Raw genomic sequence first — 23,693 nt, forward strand, 5'->3', positions numbered from 1 at the left:
ACTTTCCTTGCTGCAATTAAAGGACAATCCCTAACTTACACCCTGGATCCCAGCACTAAGGACTTCTCAGTGATATGATACATGTAATTATCATTTGCTGTATCATCAGGTTCTCCCTCTCTTCTTCTGATTCTTTCCCACTGGCATCTAAACGAGGCTGGGACAGGACTGAGGTTTACAAACTGAGAGTGTCGATTGCGGAAACAACTTAGGTCCAGATTTTTCTTAAATAAAATATAAGAATAGAATGAAAAGTGTCAGAGTGCACTAAAATTGGAAAGAGGGAACAGCCAAGGTGTCCTTCAGTAGGTTAATGGATCAATAAACTGTGGTACATCCAGAAAATGGAGTATCATTCAGCTCTAAAAAGAAATGAGCTATCAAGCCATGAAAAGACATGGAGGAACCTTAAATGTACATTACTAAGTGAAAGAAGACAATCTGAAAAGGTGACACACTGCATGATTCCAACTATGTGACATTCTGGAAAGAGCAAAACAATGGAGACAGTAAAAAGATCAGTGGTCGCCCAGCGTGGGGGTGGGGGAGAAGGAACGTGAACAGGTGGAGCACAGCAGACTTTTAGGGCAGTGAAAATACTTTGTAAGATGCTGTAGTGGTAGATAACATGTCACCTCACGTCTGTCAAAACCCACAGAAAGTACAACACGAGGAGTGAACCCTAAAAATAAGCTATGGACTTAGCAGGATTATGATGTGCCAATGGAGGTTCATCAGCTGTAACAAATGCACCTCCCTGGTGGGGATGCTGACACCTGGGGAGGTTATGCACGTGCAAGAGCAGGGAATATATGGGAACTCTCTGTAACTTGACCTCACTTAAAAAAAAAAAGAGTAGAATGCATTATGCATTACGGTCTGGATATGTATAACCAAGTGGTTTGGGAAGTCAATTATCCCACTCCTTTTATTTTTTCAAAGTCACTAAAGAAATTTTGAGAAAAAATGATGGAAAACAGTATTTTCTTTTTAAAAATTAAAAAAAAATTGGGGGGGGGGATTTTTTCTGACGTTGGAGACTTTTAAAGTCAAGGAGGGGGAATATGAACATCATTTGAAAATATCTGAACACAACCTTTAAAAAAATGGAATGGGTAAAAATTGTTTTGCGAAACTTACTTCAGTCTTAATGTGTGTGCATACAGTTAGTAGTGATAAAAAATATATTTCTCACTGTGGGTTGCAATCAAAAGAGATCTGAAAACCACTGGGTTAAGTATCTCCCAACTTAAAAGAATACTTAAAATAACAAAGAAATTAAACCGTCCCTGGACCCAACACCCACCTCCAGCTACAACCTCATTTCTCTGCTCTCTCTGACACAGTAAAACTTCCCCCAAGAGCTGCCTGCCTCAAGGTCCCTACTCACCTCAGATTTGGTCTCAGTCAACTCTAAGTGCTTCTATTGCTCCTCTCTGCTGAAACCATTCAGTCACCGGAAGCACCTATGCTGAGGAGGCATCTGTGTGACTGAGTTGTGAGCTCGTCACTTTCTAAATGAACACGCCTTTTACTTGAAACAACAGCAAAGTATGATTATACAGACTTAGATAATCTATTTTCTCAAAAATGAATGAGTTGAGTTGTCACTTGAGGGTAAGCAAGTGACAGTATTTGCTGCCAAAGATAAAAATGAGAGCTTTCAACAGAAAGTCAGAATTTTAGATAACTTATATCCACCACTAAGAGCTTGAGAGTTTCCCACTTAATTTTTCTGATGATGTTAATGACTGTTATTTTTTAGCATTATATAATTTAAATGAAATATGCAAACATTTGTAACTCAAAAAATCAGTATTTTTCAAATAACGAACAAATAATGTTACAAAATAATCCCTAAGTAAAAGATCCATTTGAAGTACACAACAGACGAGTGATTTTTAATGTAATAAAGTAGTACAAAAACTTCATTAATATATCTTCAAATTCCACTATAACTAAGCTTTCTGAAATAACGCTTGCCAAGTTTTAGTGTAGTATCAAAGAACAGCCACAAATATCTAAAAATCTATTAAAGCACTGCCCCTCTCCTCAATTACCCATCTCACAGGCTGGATACTTTTCATATACCTTTATCAAATCAACACATGGCAACAATTTAAATGCAGAAGCTAATGTGAGAATCCAGATAGTTTCTATGGAGTAAGTCATTAAAGAGATTTGCAAAAATAGAAACATTCTTCTCATTAAATTTTTAAAATCAGACTTACTGAGAAATAATTTGCACACACAAAAAATTGAAGTGAATAATCTGATACATTAAAAAGAAACGTAGAGTTATGTGGTTACCAACACAGCCATGAAACAGAAGATTTAAATCACCCAAAAGAGTTCCTTTGTAGTCAGTCTCCCCCACTCCCCTTTTCCCACCCACAGCCCCCTGGCGGTACCAATCTGCTTTCTGTTACTATATTCTTGCCCCTTCTAGAATTTAATATAAATGGAGTCATGCGAAGTGCTACCTTTTTAGTTCGGCTTTTCTCATAGCATAACGTTTCAGAGATTCATCCAAGTTGTTTCGGATGTTTTACAGCTAAGGATTGCTCCACTGTATGAATGCATCGCAAAGTGTTCATGGCTATGTAGGTTGTTTTCAGTTTAGGATAATAAGAATAACCTGCTATAACATTTGTCTGTAACATTCATCATACTGTTCATTTACAACTGCTTAATTTTATTTTTTGTAAATTATACCTTAATAAATCTGATTTAAAAAATCTAGGTGTAGACATATGTTTCCATTTCTCTTGGGTAAATGGCTAGGAGTAGAATTACTGGGTTGTATGGTAGATATATGTTCGAATTTATAACAAACTACTAAGCTGTTTACCTAAGTGGCCATCTCACTTTGCATTCTCACCAGCAATGTGTAAGAATTCCATTTGCTTTACACCTTGGCTGTCACTTGGTATGTCCTTTCTTTTTTTCCTGTTTCTTTTGCCATCAAAATAAGTGTGTAGTTATTATTTCACCGTCATTTTAATTTCTATTTTCCTGAAGATTCATGACTAATGACTAACAAGACTAACCATATCTTTTGAAGTGATTATTTGGTGTTTGAGTATCTCCTTTTCTGAAGAATCTGTTTAAATTTTTTGCCCTTTTAAAAAATATGTCCTTATCATTGAATTGTGAAAGTTCTTTATATAATATAGATACTAGTACTTTGTTAAATACAAATTTTTACAATCTTCTCACAGTCTGTGACTTGCTTTGTCATTGTCATATTTGTCTTCTGAAGAGTAAAAGTTTTTAATTTTAATGAAAAATAATTTATCAAGTTTCCTTTATCTTTTTTTATGATTCGTACTATTTGTGAAAGATGATCATGTTGACTGTGAATAAAAAGTTTTATTTCTTTCTCTCAAATCTGAATGTTATTTCTCTTTCTTGCCTTATCACACTGGCGAGGACGCCAGTACAATGTGAACAAAAGTGGTAAAAATAGACATGTCTACCTTGTTCCCAATCAGAAGCATTCAATATTTCACCATTAAATATGTTAGTTGTAGGTTTTTCATTTATCTTATACCAGGTAAAAGAAATTTCCGTTTAGGGAGAGTTTTTATTACTAATGGGTGTTCAATTTTGGCAAATGCTTATTCTGCATCTACTTATAAAATCATGTAGTGGTCTGTTAATACAATGAATTATATTGACTAATTTTCAAACATTAAACCAATCTTGCATTCTTAGGATAAATCCCACTGAGTTATAATGTATTATCCTTTTAATATATTGCTGAATTTGACTTACTAAAATTTTGTTAAAGATTTTTGCATCTATGTTCATGAGGAATATTGGTCAGAACTTTTTATTATACTATTGTTGTCTGGTTTTTAGCTTCATGGAAATCTTAGCTTTATAAAATGAGGTAGGAAGTAGTTTAGTCTTTTCAATTTTTTAAGAAGAATTTCCATAGAATTGGTATTATTTCCTTCGTTATGTGTTTCAGAGGAAGCCATCTGCATCTGGAATTTTCCTCCTGGGAATGCAAATTCAATTTATTTCATAGATACAGGGCTATTCAAGTTTATCAGTTTCTTCTTGAGTAAGGCTTAGTGATTTGTGTCTTGCAAGAAATTTGTCCATTTCATGTATGTTCTCAAATTTATTGGTATGAAATCATTCATAATATTCCCTTATTATTCTTTTAACACATTGATCACCCACTGTGGATTGGGTGCTCCTGAGGAAACACAACTGTTACCCAGATTTGGGTGACGTGGAAATCAACGTGTTAATATCAACACAATGCTTAGTAATTTCCCCTTTTATTCCTGATACTGGCAATTTGTGTTCCTCTCTTTTTGTCCTAATCAGGCTTGCTAAGGTTTCTCAATTTTGTTCATTTTTACTAACAACCGGCTTGTGGTTTCACAGATTTCCTCTGTCAATTTCATTGATTTCTGCTCTTATCTTAACTATTATTTTCCTTCCGCTTACTTTGGGTAGAATTTGCTCTTCTTTTTCTAGTTTAAGATGAAAGCATAGATGACTAATTTAAAACCAGATCTCTTCTCTTTTCTACTATAATCTTTTAATGCTACACATTTCCCTCTAAGTACTGCTTTAGCTGCAACTCACATTGATAAAATGCATTTTCATTCAGTTCAATTTATTCCCTAATCTGTTTTTACCTCATTCAGTTTATTTTTCAGTTCAAGTATGCTTGTCATCTAAGGAATCCCATTTGGGTCTTTTTAACATCATCCATTTCTCACCTCAGCAGGGCCCTCCTTGATTTTTCCTTCTTCACTTAAGAAGCAAATTTGTAAATTTTGTTTTAACACTTTTATTCTACTAGCTTCGTATCTCTGTCATTCCTGGGTCTGGTTCTACTAATTGATTTTTCTCTTTTTTCTAGGACCTTATTTTTTGCTTCTTTGAATTTCTGGTAATTTAAATAGGATACTATTAATTTATATTGTTGGTTGCTAATTTTATTCTATCTTTAAATTCTGGAGCACATCAAGCTACTTGGAACCAACTAAATCATTTCAGCTTTGCTTTCAAATATTATCAGGGCAGATTACCAAGAAAAGAGAATGAGAACACAAGCCACAGAGTGGGAGAAAATATGTGCAAACGGATAAGTAAATGACTTATCCAAAATATACAAAGTACCTTTTAAGACTCAATATGAAAATGAACAACCCAATTTAAAGATGGGCAAAAGACATGAACAGGCACTTCAGCAAAGACATACAGATGACAAGTAAACATATGAAAAGATGCTCAACATTATAAGTCATTAGAGAACTGCACATTAAAACAATGAGATACCACTATACACCTATTAGAATGGCAAAAATCAAAAACACTAACAATACCATATGCTGGTGAGGATATGGAGCAATGAGAACTCACTCATAGCTGGTGGGAATGCAAAATGGTACAGACACTTTGGAAGATAATTTGGCAGTTTCTTATAAAAGTAAAGATACCTTATGATCCAGCAATCACACTCCTTACTATTTACCCAAATGAACTAAAATTTATGTCCACACAAAAACCTGCACATGAATGTTTATAGCACATTTTTTCATACTTGCTAAAAGAAGCAACTAAGATATCCTTGAGTAAGTGAACTTATAAATCAGCTGCGGTACATCCAGAAAATGGACTATTATTCAGCACTAAAAAGAAACAAGCTATAAAGCCACAAAAAGACTTAGAGGAAGCTCAAATGTATTACTAAGTAAAAGAATGAGAAGACTATATATGGTATGATTCCAACTGTATGACATTTTGGAAAAGACAAAACTATGAAAACAGTAAAAAGATAGGTGGTTGCTAGAGGTTAGGGAGGAAGGAAGGACGAAGATGTGGAGCAAAGAGTATTTTAGGGCAGTGTAACTAGCTATCCTGTATGGCAGAAGCATAGCATTATATATTTGTCAAAACCCATAGACTATATAACACCAAGGGTGAACCCTAAGGTAACTGTGGACTCTGGGTGATAACAACATGTCAATGAAAGTTCATCAATTGTAACAAACGTACCACTCTAGTGTGGGGTGCTGATTGTGGGAGATACAGTACACGTGTGGGACTGGGAGAAATATAAGCACCCTCAGTATTTTCCACTCAATTTTGCTGTGAACCTGAAACTGCTCTAAAAAACAGTAAATTAAAAACAAAAAAACAACTTTTTATTAGGGAAAATAGAGCAGTCATTAGCCTAGAGCAGAGATTAGCAAATAATAGTCCAAGGGTCAAATTCAATCTATGGCCTATTTTTGCATGGCCCTCTAGCTAAGAATGCTTTTGATATTTGATAAACAACTAGAAACAAACAAACAAGAATATCTGATAGAGATCATATGCATCCTGCAAACCCTAAACTACTTATCATCTGGCTCTAAATAATTTAGCCCTCCTAATACCTTTTTGAGGCTTCTGCCTGATGCTTTATATACTAAGACATTTTTTCTACAGCAGCTGGTGATGAATACAAACTGTTCCCTGCCAGAAATTGTTCTGGAACTAATCCTTTTAAGCAGTTCTTTCCCTGGTCTCAGGTAATTCCTCTCGTTCATGGGCAGGTCGCTAGGCAGCCAAAGATTTGACCAGATCCTTCTGCAGATCCTTAAAGCTCTCTTCTCTCTGCGGGTCCCTCTCTTCTGAAACTCTATCCTAGTCACCTTGGCCTCCACAGCTCTGATTTCTGTTGTACCTATTCAGAGATACCATCAGATTATTTTGGGGTTCCCCCATCCCGGGCCTTGATACTGCCTGCAAGCTGCTGCAACTGTAGAGCTTATCACCTGATTTACTCTCTTTCTCTCAGGGAGAACAGTCCTACCTTTTTTCAATATTTGAAAACCCATTGTTCTATACGTTTCACCTGATTTTCCAGCTTTCAGTGGAGGAAAGTAAAGTCTTGGTTATTCCCTCTGGGTTAGGAGCAGAAATCTCCATTTATTTAAATTTTTGGTGTGTTAGGGAAAGTTTTTTTGTTTTTTGTTTTGTTTTGTTTTGTTTTACCAAAACAAGTTATTTATTATTTATGTCAACATGTAAAGGATTTACTGTTGCTTTTAAAGGAGTTAATAAATACTTTTGAAAATTTCTCAGTTTTAATTTTTCTTAGACCATGTGTTATTTGGAAGTGTATTATTTAGTTTCCAAATATTTGGTGATTTTGAGCTCCTCTCCCCATCCACAACCCTCTCTCTCCTCCCCCACCTCCACCCCAGTAAACGGCATCACCATTTATCCAGTTGCTTGAACCAAAAATGTAGAGGTCACTCTTGATTCCTCTTTCAGTCATCCCCCATATTAAATTCACCAGCAAGTACTACTGGTGCTACTTGGCAAGTCCACCTTGAATTGTCCGTTTTACCTCTGCTACCATTCCAGCCATGGCCTATCTCTGGCCTAATTCACTAAAACAGCCTCACTTCACTCAGTCTCTTCTCACACATCAATATCACCTTCTTAAACGTGCCTTCCTGGGCCAGCAGATCTAAGACAGCAGCTCCAACACTTTCTACCCCTACCTTAAGTTTCTCCATAGCACATATTTCCAGCTGACACATTTTACTCATCCATTAACTGTCCGACTGTTCCCATTAGAATGTAAGCTCCGTGTGGGCAGAGACTTGGTCTGCTTCCTTACTGTTACATTCCCAATACCTAAATATTGTCTGGGATACAGTAATTGGTGATCAATAAATATTGCTTGGGTGAAAAACCTTCAGACTGGTTTTCTTACTATTTCTTGCCACCTTACAATTTATTCTCTATTCAACAGATATCATGGTCTTTTAAAATATAGATAAAATCATTATTATTTGTCCCTCTAAATTCTCAATAACTTCCCACTATACTAAGAATAAAACCCAATATACACTCTTACAAGGTCTTACAGGACCTGGCCCTGTCTTCCCATACACCGTTCTTCCCCTGGCTCACTACACTCTAATCACACTCACCTACACTGTTTCTACATCAGGGCCTCTGCCCTGATGTTCTCTCTGCCTGTGAATGGCTGCTTTTATTTTAATTTTGATTTTTTTTTTAATTCATGACTCATCTCAAATGTCAACTCCTTAAGAGAAGCCTTTTCCTGACTACATTATCTAATGCCCCTATAATTTCTATCAAATTACTCTGTTTTACTTTCTTTATAGCATCTGCCACCTAAAACTGTATTACCATTTGCTGATTTATTATGTTATTTATCTGTCTGCTGTTAGAATGTAAACTCCACGGCAAGAGAGATGCATGTATCTTGCTCACTGCTATATGCCCAGTACACAGAATAGCAGCTGGCACAGAGTGGATGCTCAATGAATATTCATTGAGTTCACGAACAACCACATTAAAAATAAAGGAACAAATTAAGCTAAACCGCCTTGCCTACTTAACAAGATTAGGTTGGTACTACTCTCAGGAAAAGTTTCAGGAGATAATCCCAGAGTGCTCATTTGGAGGTTTGTTGTTTCCTGATAGAGTATAAAACTATAATTTACCAAGGTAAAGAGCATGAAAATCCCCAAGATACATCTGTCACGGCAGTTAGGCAAGTAGAGTAACTACTTCCGCCTCTCGTTGGAGCAACTCACAGTCTTAATTAAGAAGACTTATCTGAAGCACTTGATATCTGAAATCCACAGAGAACTCAATAAACTCATTTGATTCAACTCTGTATGAAATACAGTTTCTACAGATTGGCAACTAAGGCTCAAACTGATTTCACGGTTTCCTTCCTCTACTATGAGGAATTCATGAATATAAATCTATCCGAAAGATTGCTAAAGAAAATAAGAAAGATATATCATCACAAAACTACCAAAGTAACTCATGCATAAAATTAAACTTTTTTAAAGCATTGTGACCCGAAACCCAGAAAAGAGGTTCCCAACATACAGGTCACGCACTCAGATTCAAAGCACAGCACAGTGCAAAGAGCTTAAACTTGATCATTGGGAGGTTCTGGGTTTAATTTCCACCCTGCTTTTTACTAGCTATGTGGGCCATTTATAAGTCCAATAATGAATCAGTAGTAAAAGTAATATTTCCAGTTACATGTGGGCTCAAAAAATATTCCTCCATAGATCCTTTTACTCAGGTAATTTCCTGGAAAATGTATTCCACTGAACAAGGAAAGAGAAGAGGTAGGTGTGGATCCTGGACTAAGTGAAAGGACACAGGAGGGAGGAGAGAATGCCTTGAAGGCTGCTGAACGGAAATTCCAGGGTAAGAGCAACCAGAGGAGGTTGGGGAAGAGCAGTAACAGAGGCTGGGGGCGGCGGTGGGCACGCCGTTTCCGAGAAAAGAGTGAGCTGATAAACAATCCACGTGTGCCGATGTATTAGTAAGTGATTTACATTTCTGATGGAAAGTTTGGAGATAGGTTAATACTAGATAAATAGAAATCTAAGCAAAGAAAATTATTAGTTATAGGAAAAAAGAATATTTTCCTTAAAGGACTTATAACTGTAGGGGAAGAAAAAATAATTTTCCCTCTAACCTTCTTAGTTCTTAGCTGAGGCCTTATAATAAAACACAGATTTACATGAGAAAAACAAGCAGGAGTTTATTACCATGTACACCTCACATATACATGGAAGAAACGCAGAGAAAAATGAGTACCTCTAAGCCACTCAGAGATGACTTAGAACACTGGCCTAAATGCTGTCTTCACCTAGATAAAAAAGAAAAGTGTAGGGGAGGCCAGTTATGGGGAGATTGCCAGGGAAAAAAATGCAGAGAAAAGCAAAGTCTTTTATGTTGATTTAAGTCAGAGCTTTCTCCATTGACACAGAGACTAACTTACCTCAAAGGAGAGACAGAAGAGGAGGGACAGACACCTTCATAATTATGTCTTGCACTCAGACTAACGGGGCAAGGCAGAGAGCTTTGTTCCCGCTGCTTCTCAGCTGCCTTTAGCTCAAAGTAGTACGCCACAGGGGCCCAGTCTGGGCGCACACCCTGCTGCCCTGCAACACCACAGCAGGGTGCTGTCTGGTTCAAACTATAAACGATGTCTCTCCCTAAATATTGAACTTACAGAGAACTAGGACAGTATTCAGAGGTTGGGAGGGAGGCAAAAGTAGGAGTCAGGATGTACAAGCGCTAAATCTTCATTTGTCCTGTTAGGACTTCAATCAGCTGTCAACACAGAAAACTGAGACACTTCAAGAAATAGCAGAAAGAACAATCTTTTATAGGAATGAAGGTAATTACTGAAACAAAAGCCAAAAGGGTTGACAGCTGTTACCCTGAGGAAATGGGAATAGAGATAGGTTGGTGGTAGAGGAGGCAGATTTTTGTTTTTTATAACCCTTGTAGAAATATGTGGTTTTTAAAAAACCACCCGCATGTAAAACGTTAATAAAAATGTTTAAAAGAAGAGGCGATACCAGTAGTATATTTGGATTCTGATACTAAATCAAACTGTATGACTAAACTATAATGCTAAGTACTTAAGTTTTAGAAAGCATCTGAAAGGTTAAAAAAAAGGATATATCGAGGTTTATTTTAGGGCTAAATGAATTAATTTAACATGATCTATAAACTTTTTAAAGATCTTTAAATTGTTGGCAATAGATATTTGCATATTGACTGTATCTAATCCACTGTTTCTTTAGTGTAGCTTAATTGTTAGACACTATCCTTTAGTGATTTAAATTATTTTTGTTTCATGTAAATTTTCTTGTTACAGGCCTTAGTTTTGCCACTTCAGTGATCATCTGATACTCTCTAGCTCCTGTAGCAAGAAAAATCATTTTGGCTTCCCAAAGGCTGATCAAAGAGAACCGATCACACTTGCTTATGTCTCAAGCACGAGAGCTGTGGCTTCTGTCCTACAGTCTCTGGTCCGTGAATCAGCCAGGCCCCTCTCCCTACTCCGGGCAGGCACAGGCCACCCAACTACATCCTCCCGCCCCAGACAGAGCACGGCTGAATCCGCCCCTCCAAAGCTCAAGGAAGGAAAAGAGAAAACAAAATTCTCTTAGCACAACTAAAATATATCATGTAGGGGATACAAATATTAACCACCTACTGTTTGCCGGGGACTTAAATTGAAATCTAAACTAGAAACCAGCCAACCAACCAGACAACAAACAGCTACTTAACTGACAAAACAGGAATGTGCTACCACTGGAAAAGATTCAAACAAAGGTCATTTAAGGAAAATGAAGCAATAAAGTTGGGAAGCTGGTAATAATGAATAAATGAAAACTATTTCTGGCACAAATTTGCAAGCTACAGAATGCTGAAATTCTTTACAGAAATACTGTCACTGAGTGGCCTGAGGACACGATGGCAAGTTAGGAATGTTTCCATTTTAATCCCATTTTCTTCCACAGAGATGCTTTGAGAGTAATTCATTAATATTTGCAAAGTGCTTGGTGATAAGTTCAAGGTGGAATGTTAGTCACAAATCATAGAGCAGGCACATAGGGTCACAAAAAAGGTCTGAGTAAACACTCAAGTAAAATTCAGTCTCAAGTAATATTAACAAGGAAGTTTGTATTAACACTAATATAAAAATTTATTTTAAAAAATTACTTAAGATGAAAAACTGCAACCCAAGTTTTTTACAAATAAAACATCACATAACTTACGATATTTACTGTGAATTTCATCTATTTCCTTTTCTGTTTGGTCCTTCGTAAAAACCAGTATCTAAAATAATCCAAAAATTCTTAATTAAAAATTCAAAAAAAGACAAAAGTAGAAATTAGTACTATAAACTTTAAAATCTCAAATCTGGATGTTTAAAATAGAGGAAAACAATCTCTCATCTGTTTTATATATACCCAGGAAGATTAACTCCTGCCTACTTCCCTTGAATTTTGTAATAAATATACATTTTACTCATTATTTTTCTTCATCAGTAGTAAATGCAACACTGATTCCATTAGAATTTATGAAGAATTAACACAACAATTAAATTTCCCATTTGCAATATTTAATTTTTCACATTCATTAATACAAGTAACACTTAAAATAACAAGATGGAAGAGACATTTAGCAGATCATTAAAAGGTAGATCTTTTTGTCTGCCTTCTATTTTTTCCAATCTAATTTTTCCAAATCTACCACAAAGATACATAAAATGAAAATACAATGATACAAGGCTTCGTATGTTCAATTTCTGTTCTACTTTTTTAAATCTTAGACTTAAAAGATCAGAAATCTACTTACACGACTCATTACAGTCTCCATCTTACAGTTAGCACACAGGTAATAATAAAGTCAATGAAAATCTCATTTTTTCCTACTATCTGATTATAAACTTACTTCCCTAAGGTTGTTGCTTTCCTTACAAACACATTACCGATGGTCTAGAAAAATAGTCTATTTGGGAGAGCCCAAAACACTTCCTCCAGTGTCAAAGGACACAATGACTACTTTCTTCTTTGGTATCCTTCCCTCAAGTTTTGGACCATCAAGCTAGAGGAAGGCAATAGTGAAGAAATTTAGGTCTCTGATTCCCTCAATAAGCTCAAAAGATGCTCAACCTCACAAATTCTTATGATACTTAATTTCTTCATGAGTATAATCATAGAACTGAAGAATTCCAGAACTCAAAGGATCTCAGAGATCATACAGTTCAACCCCCGAGTTTTACAAATGAAGGTCCTATGGATGCAGAGGTTAAATGTCAAATAACTTATCACCAGAGAAAGGGCCAATACCAAGGTTACCTAACGCACAGGCATACACTTTTTCCACAAAACTCTAATTCATTAGTAAACTCTACTTTGGATTGCATTTTGTGCCAGAAGACTGCTAAATATGATAGAATTTTGTGCTAAAAATGAGCTGCAAGTAAATTATAATACATTAAATGGAAATGTGTTCTAGCACATTTCCCACTCAACAGATTTAATACTGGTTTCTTTTAATTTGTAGGGTATTCAATTTTTCTTTCCTTCATTTCTACCCAGATACTGAAAGAGAGCATCAACATACACTTTCGTTGAGTTTACTAGCTTCAAGACGCATCCTCGTTTTCTCCATATTTTCAATTTCCTGAACTATTTCAGCAGCTGTTGAAATAAGGACATATAGCCAATGTCAGTTATATGATTTTGCTCAATGTACCTGGTTACACAACTGTTAATACTGAAGCTGGACGATGGGTATACGGGAACTCCTGCCCTATCTTTAAAATTTTTCTGTAACTCTAAAGTTATTTCAAAATAAAATGTTGGAAAAACTAAGAACACAGAGTTAAAACATGTAACTTTCACACACGCAATCACAGTTTAAAACATAACCAGAAGAGTACAGCAAAGTCATTTTGCTCTTTTCTTTGAGTATATAGGTGCATATATAGCAGTCCCAATGGAATGTGAAAATTAATGTTACTGTGAACTCTATTCTTAGGGGATACCCATTCAAACTCAACATAATAAATGTAGTACAATAGGCTTCTTTCTTTTTAGCATCTTAATATAATACCCATTTATTATCTCAGTAGGTTTTTTTCCATTTTTAATACAGTTTTGAAAGAACATTTTCCACTTACAGCTATTACAAAACATTGGCTATATTCTCCATGTTGTACAGACATCTTTGAGCCTGTCTTACACCCAACAGTTTATATCTCTCACTTCTCCACCCCAACTGCCCCTCCCCACTCCACTGGTAATCACTAATTTGTTCTCTGTATCTGTGAGTGTGCTTCTTTTTTGTTATATTCACTAATTTGTTGTATTTTTTAGATTCCACATATAAGTGATATCATACAGTATTTGTCTTTGTCTTATTTCACTTAGTATAATGCCTTCCAAGTTATCCATGTCACTGCAAAAGGCAAAATTTCATTCTTCTTTTTAAATTGAAGTAGTCAGTTACAATGTGTCAATTTCTGATGTACAGCACAATGTTGCAGTTATGCATATACATACATCATATTCATATTTATAATTTCATCCTTTTTTATGGCTCAGTAGTATTCTATTGCAAATGTATATACATCTTCTTTATCTATTCATCTGTTGATGGACACTTAGGTTGTTTCCACAGCTTGGCAAATGTAAATAATGTTGCTATGAACACTGGGGTGCATGTAACTTTTCAAATTAGTGTTTTTGGGGTTTAGATATATACCCAGGAGTGCAATTGCTGGGTCATATTGTAGTTCTGTTTTGAGTTTTTAGGGAATCCTCTATATTGTTTTCCACAGTGGTTGCATCAATTTACATTCCCACTAACAGTGCACAATGGCTCTCTTTTCTCTATATCCTCGCCAACATTTGTTATTTCTGTTCTTTTTGATGACAGCCATTCTGACAGGGGTGAGGTGATATGTCATTGTGTTTTTAATCTGCGTTTCCCTGATGATTAGTGATTTTGAGCATCTTTTCATGTGCCGGTTGGCCATCTGCATTTCCTCTTTAGAAGAATGTCTATTCAGTTCTCCTGCCTATTTTTTAATCAAATCATTTGGGGTTTTTTTGATTTTGACTTGTATAAAGCTGTTTACATATGTTGAAATATTAATCCCTTATTGGTCATATCATTTGCAAATATTTTCTCAGAGAAAATCTTGAAGCCAGTCAGAAAAAGAGGGTATATTATGCAAGAAAAGTCAAGCATTACTACGTCATGCTTTTCATCAAAAACTACTCAAGATAGAAGAAAATGGAATTAAGAATTTAAAGTGTTGGGGGAAAACACCCACCCACCTTGAATTCTATAGCAATGGAAATATTTTTCAAAAGAGAAATAAAGACTCTCTGAGACAAACAAAAACAGAATGTGTTACCAGCAGACCTGGACTACAAAGTGTTCAAGGAAGTTCTTCAAGCAGAAGAAATCTAAAACCAGAAACTCATCTCTATAAAAAGAAATGAAAAGTACTACAAATGACAAAAATTAAGGCAAATATGAAACATATTTTTCTTATTTTTAACTAATGTAAAAGATAACCGTTTAAAGGAAAAACAATAGCAATGCATTGTGTTAACTACCAGCATACGTATAAGCGTAAAATTCATGGCAACAACAGCACAACGAATTAAGAGATTGGGGCTGTACCGTTGTAAGATTCTTACACTACAAGCGGGGCAGGATATTATTTGAACGTAGACTGTGGCTAATTGAAGGTGTACATTATAAACCCTAAGGCAAACACTAAAACTTCTTGAAAAAGAGGTCAAATAACAAGCGAGTAGTAGAAATGAAAAGTAATTTTAAAAATAATTAATCCAGAAGACAATAAAAAAGGATAAAAGGAACAAAAAAGCAGATGGAACAAACAGAAAACAACAGCAAGATATTAGGTTTAAAGCCAACTGTATCAATAACTACATTAAATGTAAATGGTCTAAGAGCACCAACAAGAGACAGGGAATGCAGAATGAATAAAAAAGAAAAGCCAAACAATATGCTGTGAACCAAGAACCCATTTTAAATAAAAGACATAGATAGGTTCAAAATAAAGTATGGAAAGAGACATATCATGTAATTACTAATGGAAAGAAACCTGGAATAGCTATATTAATATGAGGCACAAGAGACTCCAGAGCAATGATTATTATCCGGGATAAAGAGGGAAATTATATAAAGGAGTCAATTCAGCAAGAAGACTTAATCCTTAATGTGTTTGTACCTAAAACATAGAGATTTAAAATATGTACATGAACAAGAACTTCTGGATCCAAACAGGATGGGCTAGACTCATTTTTCTTCTCATTTCTCGTAATCTTCTGCCTGAGTATAACGAAAAACCCCAGATATAACAGACAACGGTAAGAGAACTCCAAAAGGTGCAAGGAGGAAAATGGACTGGCTAAGGACCTCAGAATTTGAGGTACAACACTGTGGTAAGTTTCCAGAGTTTTCTTTTCATCCTCTAAAAATCCCAGGCTGGTCTCTGGTGAAAACTGCAACACAGAAATGCCAACAGGCACAGAAGGTAAAAAAACAAAATAAAACAAAACAAAAAAAAACCAAGAAAAACCTATTCTAAGCAAAGCACTGTGAAAGGAAGAGATCAGAAATCTTTTGAACAACACCCTTTGGACAATACCTGACCTATTCCAGCTGAACACGCTGATGCTCCCAGCGCCCTCCCTGCAGTATCACTGGAGGGTAGGTGGGGAGTGTGGACCTCCAGCTCCCCACCCCCAACACCCAGCAGCAGCAGGGGGCCTGCAGCAGGCTTTCCTCTCCTGCCAACAGTGTCAGTGGAGACACAGTGAGGAGTCCAGATTTCTACTCACTCAGCAGAGGCAGGTGGCACCCTCATCCTCTCAACTAGTAACTGGGGGAAGAGGCTCTCAAGAGAAAAAACCTGGAGGAAAGTATTCTTTACTCCTGCAAAAGGAAATCCTGGATATGCCTCTGACCGACTCACACGTGAAATGGTCTAGAATTAATGTGGCAAAAGGTTTACGAACTGAGCCACAGTGTGGAATACCAGGTTTCCAGAGTGGCCTCCAGGTAGCAATTACATGAGGCAAACCAGAATCACACCGCAAGGGCTCTAAAAACTAAACTGTCATTAGAAATTAGAACCACAGCGCACAGAAGCAGGCCAGGATCTGTGGTGCCAAACCCAAACAAGGCGACTGCTCACTGAAACAGAGTATTTAGGGGAGCACTCATCCAGTCTCTAGATGGGATACTGCCCAATTCATGAGGCACCTAATGAAGCCAATTAGATCTTCCCCAAAAAAGAATATTTTTAGAAGTATAGAATCTTATAATATTATGCTGAAAATGCCCAGGGTATAATAAAAAACACAGTCCACAGTAAGAAGTAAGGAAACCACAACTTGAATGAGAAAAGATCATCAGCAGATGCCAGCACGGAGATGACTCAGATGTCAGAGTTATCTGACAGGAACTTTAAAGCTAACATAAAAATGCTTCAACAAGTAATTAGGAAGACTCTTGAAACAGAAGAAAACAACACTGTTAGTGTGTGTAATACCTTTATGACAGCAATGGGTCCATTATAAAAATACAGTTGACCCTTGAGCAACAGAGGGCACCAACCCCTAGCACAGCTGAAAACTCCCATCCTGCTGTTTCTGCCTCAAAAACAAAGGAATTAACAAATGGCAGGAAACCCAAATGGTTTGGATAGAATCAGGACTCAAACCCTAGTTCTTTTGATTCCCCTTACTGTGATCTCTAACGGAACACAAACTTTTCCCCACACTTAGTTAATGCAGTATCTGTAAAATGAAAATACAGTACTGTATTTATTGAAAACAATCTGCACATAACTGGACACACACAGTTCAAACCCGTGTTGCTCAAGGGTCAACGGTGTATCTCTTTAACGTAATTTAAATGTTATATTTTTTATTAATTTCTCATACTTAGAAGAGAAAACTAAATAACAACAACAAATATTGGAAACAAAGTGAAGCAAATGAGCAGGTCACTGTATTATTTCAAATAAGAACATAACCACAAGGAAGTGAAAAAAGAACTTATGAACGCAGCGCCTGACTATGTGCCCTGAGTCTGGGCAAGGGGGAGGGCGGGGAAGAGCCGGGTGGAGAGAAGTGAGAAACCTGGAACTCTTGCTCTGCTTGCAGAGGTGTAGCAGCAGAGATGAAGCACTTCTGGAACTATTTCAGATGTATTACAGAACTGAGCAAATTGGTAAATATGCTGATGCCACTGGGCGGGAAGATCTTCCTGTGATAAAGGGAAATACAAACATGAAATACAGAAAAGCACAGAGGAACTCTGCGGGGCGGGACTGAAAGTAGAGGTGTTGGCATGTTCTCATGATTCCTTGTACACACAAGTGGACTTACATGCGTACATATACATGCAGCATACTGCATCCACGCAGGTGTGCATATACACACATCCGTGTACGCATCTGTATACATGTGCATGTATTCCTGAGCGCCACCTGCTGAAAGAGCATCGAAGCTAAGGCAGCAGGTAGCAACGAGTGCAACTAGTAGCCGTATCTTGGTTCCCCCTCCAAAAAAGACCAAAGCTGGTTCCAGGGCTGGCATATGCTAGAAATAAGGAAATGGTAGTAATAATGATGATGATGATGATGATGATGATGATGATGATGATGATGATGATGATAAGGGTATATCATGAGGACCATGAATCAGCATAGAGAAGTTCCCATTGACCTAATCTGGAAATGTAAATACCAAAATAATCAAGGAAGGAAATAAGCTACAAATCTGTGAATTCCTGTTGATAAGAGACAAAGAATAAAACAAGATGGGAAGGCTCCTTTTCAGAATTACAGCAAGTGTCGACTGGTAAATGTGGAAAGAGGGCTGAAATTAGAAAATCATCATTTTGCAACTATACAGAAAAGATTAGTTCAGGTGAAAATTACCAAAGAATGTTAAATATAGGGGCGAGATTTTAATGACATATAGGATATTTACATGGTGTTAAAGTGTCTCCCTACAGATTTCTTATTAGGAGTAAGGAGGAAACTACACAATGAAGAAACTGGCAAGGTGATCAAATCTGCTACCACAACGAGGAGCACAAAAATGTCAAATACATCCAGATGTGACATTCTGAGGACAAAACATCATTTATAAATGTAGCATTCTGGCCACGAATGCACAACCTGAATGTAATTATAAGGAAACATTAGTCAAAGCCAAAATGAGAAACATTCTGTTTGGGGGAAAAAAACTAACAACAACAAAGACTGTATTCTTTTAAAATGCCAATGTCATAAAAGACAAAGAAAGGCTGAGGAATTGTTCCAGACTGAAAGAGATTGAAAAGATATTACAACTAAATTTAATATTGTGATTCAAAACCGGATCATGGGCTTGAGGGAAAGAAAAATCCATAAAGGCCATTATTGGGTCCACTGCCAAAACTGGAATCGAGATGATAGATTGAAGAACTGTTTAATAACAAAGGTGAATTTACCAAAGTTGGTAACTACACTACAGCAATAAAAGAGAATATCCCTTTTCTTAGGAAATACACAATGAAGTATTTAGGAGTCAAGATTATAGAACTTCTTCTCAGATGGTTTAAGTAAAAACATGTGTATATAAAGATGAACACACACAAGAACACATATACATTCATACACACAGAGAAATTGTAATGCATAAAGCAAAGGGACAAAATGCTAACAGGTGAATCTGTGTAAAAGGTATATATGTGTTCTTTATGACAGTGTTTCAACTTCCCATAAGTTCAAAATTATTTCCAGATAAAACTTTTTTTAAAAAATATGCAAAATTAAGATGTCTCCAGACAAATAAAAGCGAGAGAACTTGTCTCAACTGCACTACAAGAAACGTTAAAGTTTTTCAGGCCAGAAGAAAATGGTATCAGATAGATGGACCTAAGGAAAGAAATGAAGAACACTACAAATGGTGACTGTGCTGGCACATATATGCTTTCCTTCTCAATTGTTAAACTTTCTTTAAAGGAAATTGACAGTTTAAAGCAAAAAATGGTAACAATGTATTAAGGGGTTTATAAGATATGGAAGAAAAATCTATGACAATAAAACCAAGGATGAAAGTTGTAAGGTTCTTATGTTAAAACATGTCACATAAAGTTAGAGGTAAAGCTAGAAACCAACAGTGGAGATAAAATGGAGAACTAAAAAATATTCAATAGAAAAGAAAGAAAAGAAAAAAGAAAAGAAAAGAAAAGAAAAGAAAAGAAAAGAAAAGAAAAGAAAAGAAAAGAAAAGAAAGAAAAGAAAGAAAGAAAGAAAGAAAGAAAGAAAGAAAGAAAGAAAGAAAGAAAGAAAGAAAGAAAGAAAAACAATGGACAGGACAAAGAGAAAATGAAAAGATGGTAGACTTAAACTCAACCAAACAGATTAACTGAAAAAGTTTTAAATTCTACAATTTAATAATACATCTTGTCAAATTAAATTTAAAAAGCAAATCCAAACCATATACTGCTTACCAAAAAACACAATATAAATATAATGATATAATTTGTTTAAAGAAGAAAAGTGAAATAAGATTATTATTTATGGAATATCATCAGAGATTAAAACAAATATTTCATACTAATAAATAGATTAATTCATCAAGAAGACATAACAATACTAAATGCACATACACCTAATTACTGAGATTGAAAATGTAAAGAAAACTGAATATACTGAAAGGAAAAAAAGAAAATCTATAAATACACTTGGAGATTTCAATAATCTTCTCAGTAACTGATAGTATCAGTAAAGATGCAGAAGACTTGAATACACTATCTAGCAACTTTACATAACTAACATTACAGATCACTGAACAAAAAAAGGAAACTTTTCAAGTGCTTAAGGAACATACACCAAGGAAGACCTAATGCTGAGTTATAAAACAAGCTTCAATAGACGTAAAATGTCTGAAATCATACAGAACTGGTTCAATGGAATCAAATTAGTAATGAATAATAAAGAGGTATCTGCAAAATATTCAAACACTTGGAAGCTGAAAACACTTCCAAATAACCCATGGGTCAAAGAAGAAATCACAACAAAAATTCAAGTCTTTTAACTGAATGAAAAGGAAAATACAAGAGAAATGAAAGCACACAGCTACATAAAAACCTGAAAGCCCATGTTCATAGTAGCTTTATCCACGATAAATTGGAGATAATTTCAAGCTGCCTGTGAACAGTCATTCAGTCATCACTTCAGTCAGAACACAGAACATTTTCACCTCCAAAAGTTCCTCTGCTTACCCTGCAGTAAACTCCTTCCCCTTTACCCTAAGGCCCTGTGAAATATGATTTCTTCTATGTCCCTATAGTTTAGCTTTTTCTAAAATGCCAGATAAATGGAATTTTAAAACTGTACATTACATAGTCTTTCATATCTGGCTTCTTTGAGTTAGCACAATGCTTTTGAGATGTATCCACGCTGCTGCATTTATCATCAGCAGTTCATTCATTCTTACTGCTAAGCAGTGTTCCACTGTATGGCTGTACCACAATTCGAGTATCCATTCATCTATTAATAGACAATCTCTACAAATAACAAAGCTGGAGGAACTACATTACCAGACAGCAAGATCTATTATAAAATACTCATAAAGTAATTAAGACAGTGAACTGGGATAAGTAAGGAGTGTACAAGGAGAAATAAATGACCCAACAGAACAAAACAATGACCAGACCCACACAAATACAGTTAGCTGATTCTTAACCAAGATGGACTGACAATTCAGGGTGTAAAGGATGGCTTTTCAATGAACAGTGCTACACCAGTCAGCTATCCATATGGAAAAAAAAGAATCTTGCCTCTGCCTCACAGCATCAGTCAATTCCAGATAAGTTTTAGGTTGAAAGGTAGAAGCAAAAAGAATAATGCTTTTAGAAGAAAACACAGCCTTGTGGTAGGTAAGGACAAAAAAAGTTCTAGCTAATGGAAAAGTTCAACGAATGAGATATAAAATTTAAAACTTCTACTTCTCAAATGAACCATTAGGAGAATGAGAAGATGAAACAAGAGATTAAATATACATGTATCTAGCAAGATTTGTATCCAGAAAAATTTATGTACTTCCACAAATAAATTAGGAAAAAATAGATCCACAGCACAGAAAAAGTGGGCATGAGAGATTCAATGGGTATTTCACCAAGGAAGATATCCAGATGGTCAATAACTGTATAAAGAAGGGCTGAACATTATAAGCCACTAAGGAAATGCAAACCATAATGAGATACTACCATTGATCCACTAGAATGGCCAAAACAGAAAGTTGACAATACTGATGGTGCTAAGATGTGGGAACACTAGAACTCTCATACCCTCTGAATGAGAGCAAACACTGGCACTGGGCTTCTGTACCCATGAAAACTGAACATCTCCAAAAATACAACATAGTAATCCCACACCTAGGTACACATATCCCCGAAATACATGTACCTGTGTGCAAAAGAGATCTGCAAGAGATTACTCAAAGCAGCATTATTCTTAAAAGCCAGAGAGTGAAAAATCCAAATGCCCATCAAGCATCGAATGGACAATGTAATATATTTACACAATAGAACACTTTACAGCAAAAAAAAAAAAAAAAAGAAAAAGAAAAAAATCACAACTGTAAACAAAAATATGGATAAACATAAGGTAGCACAAAATGAAGCCAGACTCAAAAGAATGCATAAGCTACTCATTATTCCATTTATATAAAGATAAAATATAGGCAAAATGAATAATACATGGTGTTAGAAGTTAAGATGGTGGCCATCTGTGAGAGCCTTCGAAGGTGGCAGTGATTGGGACGGAGGGCAGGGCTTTGGGGATGCTGGCAGTGCTCCGAGTAGTGGTTACAAAGGCATTATCCCTTTGGGAAATTTACTTTGTGATAACTCACCAAACAATATATTTTTAATTTGTGTAATTCTGTTTGCAGATTATACTTAAATTTTTTTAATTAGGCAATTCTATACATATGCTAATAAATTAAAGAACTCCAAAATCTGGGTGTGATGAAATGAAAAGAACAAACTATTACATAGTGTGTATGTAAATTTTTATAAAACAGTAATGATCAAGGACATATGTTTGTGGATAATAATCTTAATAGCCTAACAGTAGCATTTACTGAATGCTAACTACCTGCTAAGGTACTATGCTCGGACTCTACGTGCATTTTATCATTTATTCCACTCAGAAACACTGAGAAGTAGCTACTATTTTAACCTTACTTTAAGGGTGACAAAACTGAGGTACAGGGATAGTAAGTAACTTGCCTAAAAAAGTCACTCAGTCACAAAGCAAAACTGGGATAATAGCCCACACTCTCTACATCAACCTTCACCCCCACTACCTCTGGAAAGATAAATAAGAAGCTGGCAGCAGTGGACCTGAGAAGGGATCAAGGATGGAGAGATTGGCTGAGAGAAAGGCTGGCTTATCACAGGACATTCTAGGTATCTTCAGAAGGGGCACATTTGCACGTCTTACCTGCTATCAAAAATATATTAAAATTTTTTTCTGTGGTTTATAATCCCCGAGCTACACAAAATTGCTTTATCCAGAGGAGAAACATAACTCATTGTTTTATTACTTTACCTGATTTAGGATGCAAAGCATCACACTGGGCATTGTACATGTGTACAAATTCCTGGTGCCTTTTAATGAGCTGTTGTTTATTTCCTTGAATAGATAATCCATGCTGTTTTAGCTTCTTCTTTAAATCTCGATCTGAGAGCAAATTATATACAGTTTTGGGCAATGGCTTCCTTTTGTGAACAGAACTGAAAGGGGAAAAAAAGAGATCACTGAGGATTATTGTGAATTATCAAATGCTTTTCATGCAAAACAGTAAGTTACCTCCTGACTCAATAATGGGGTGAGTGGGAGAACAGTGGAACGATTAAGATACAAATAGGAAAGAGAAGAAGGCTCAAATTTGCGAGTCAAGTTGACAGTATTCATCTGACAGTGACACATGTGAGGTGGCGGTGGGACATTCAGACAGAGGGGTCCCGGTGGCAGCCAAAACTTACAAAAAATTAGGTCTTAGAAAGAGGTCAGGCTAAAGATGCAGACTTGGGACTCAGATATGGAAGGCTTGTGGACTGAATGTTATGAGAGCTCAGAATCACACTTAACGTGAACTTACTCAATCCTTTGCCTCTTTAAAGCATGCTTTTCCTAAAATTCGCCCAGGCAAATTTCCATGCAAAGTCTCTATAAGAACCAGTTATCTGGTGATTAGAGTACAAATGCTATCGGGGGTCAGGTTAGGGATTTAAGAAAATCAACA

The 23,693-nt window shown here is 36.0% G+C and overlaps 1 protein-coding gene across 3 annotated transcripts in view; it reads right to left on the minus strand.

Moving 5' to 3' along the window:
- Nucleotides 1-23,693, minus strand: part of RAD18 (RAD18 E3 ubiquitin protein ligase) — a 100,082-nt gene that overhangs the window by 42,157 nt on the left and 34,232 nt on the right. For all 3 annotated transcript variants that reach the window (XM_032458864.1, XM_032458863.1, XM_032458862.1), the window contains 3 exons: nucleotides 22,997-23,181; nucleotides 12,958-13,034; nucleotides 11,604-11,664 (listed from right to left, as the gene is read on the minus strand). In XM_032458864.1, coding sequence (XP_032314755.1) covers nucleotides 11,604-11,664; nucleotides 12,958-13,034; nucleotides 22,997-23,181 — 323 coding nt within the window. The remainder of the gene's footprint in view (nucleotides 1-11,603; nucleotides 11,665-12,957; nucleotides 13,035-22,996; nucleotides 23,182-23,693) is intronic.

Source organism: Camelus ferus, chromosome 17 (genome assembly GCF_009834535.1).
Source record: "Camelus ferus isolate YT-003-E chromosome 17, BCGSAC_Cfer_1.0, whole genome shotgun sequence".
Classification (NCBI taxonomy): domain Eukaryota; kingdom Metazoa; phylum Chordata; class Mammalia; order Artiodactyla; family Camelidae; genus Camelus; species Camelus ferus.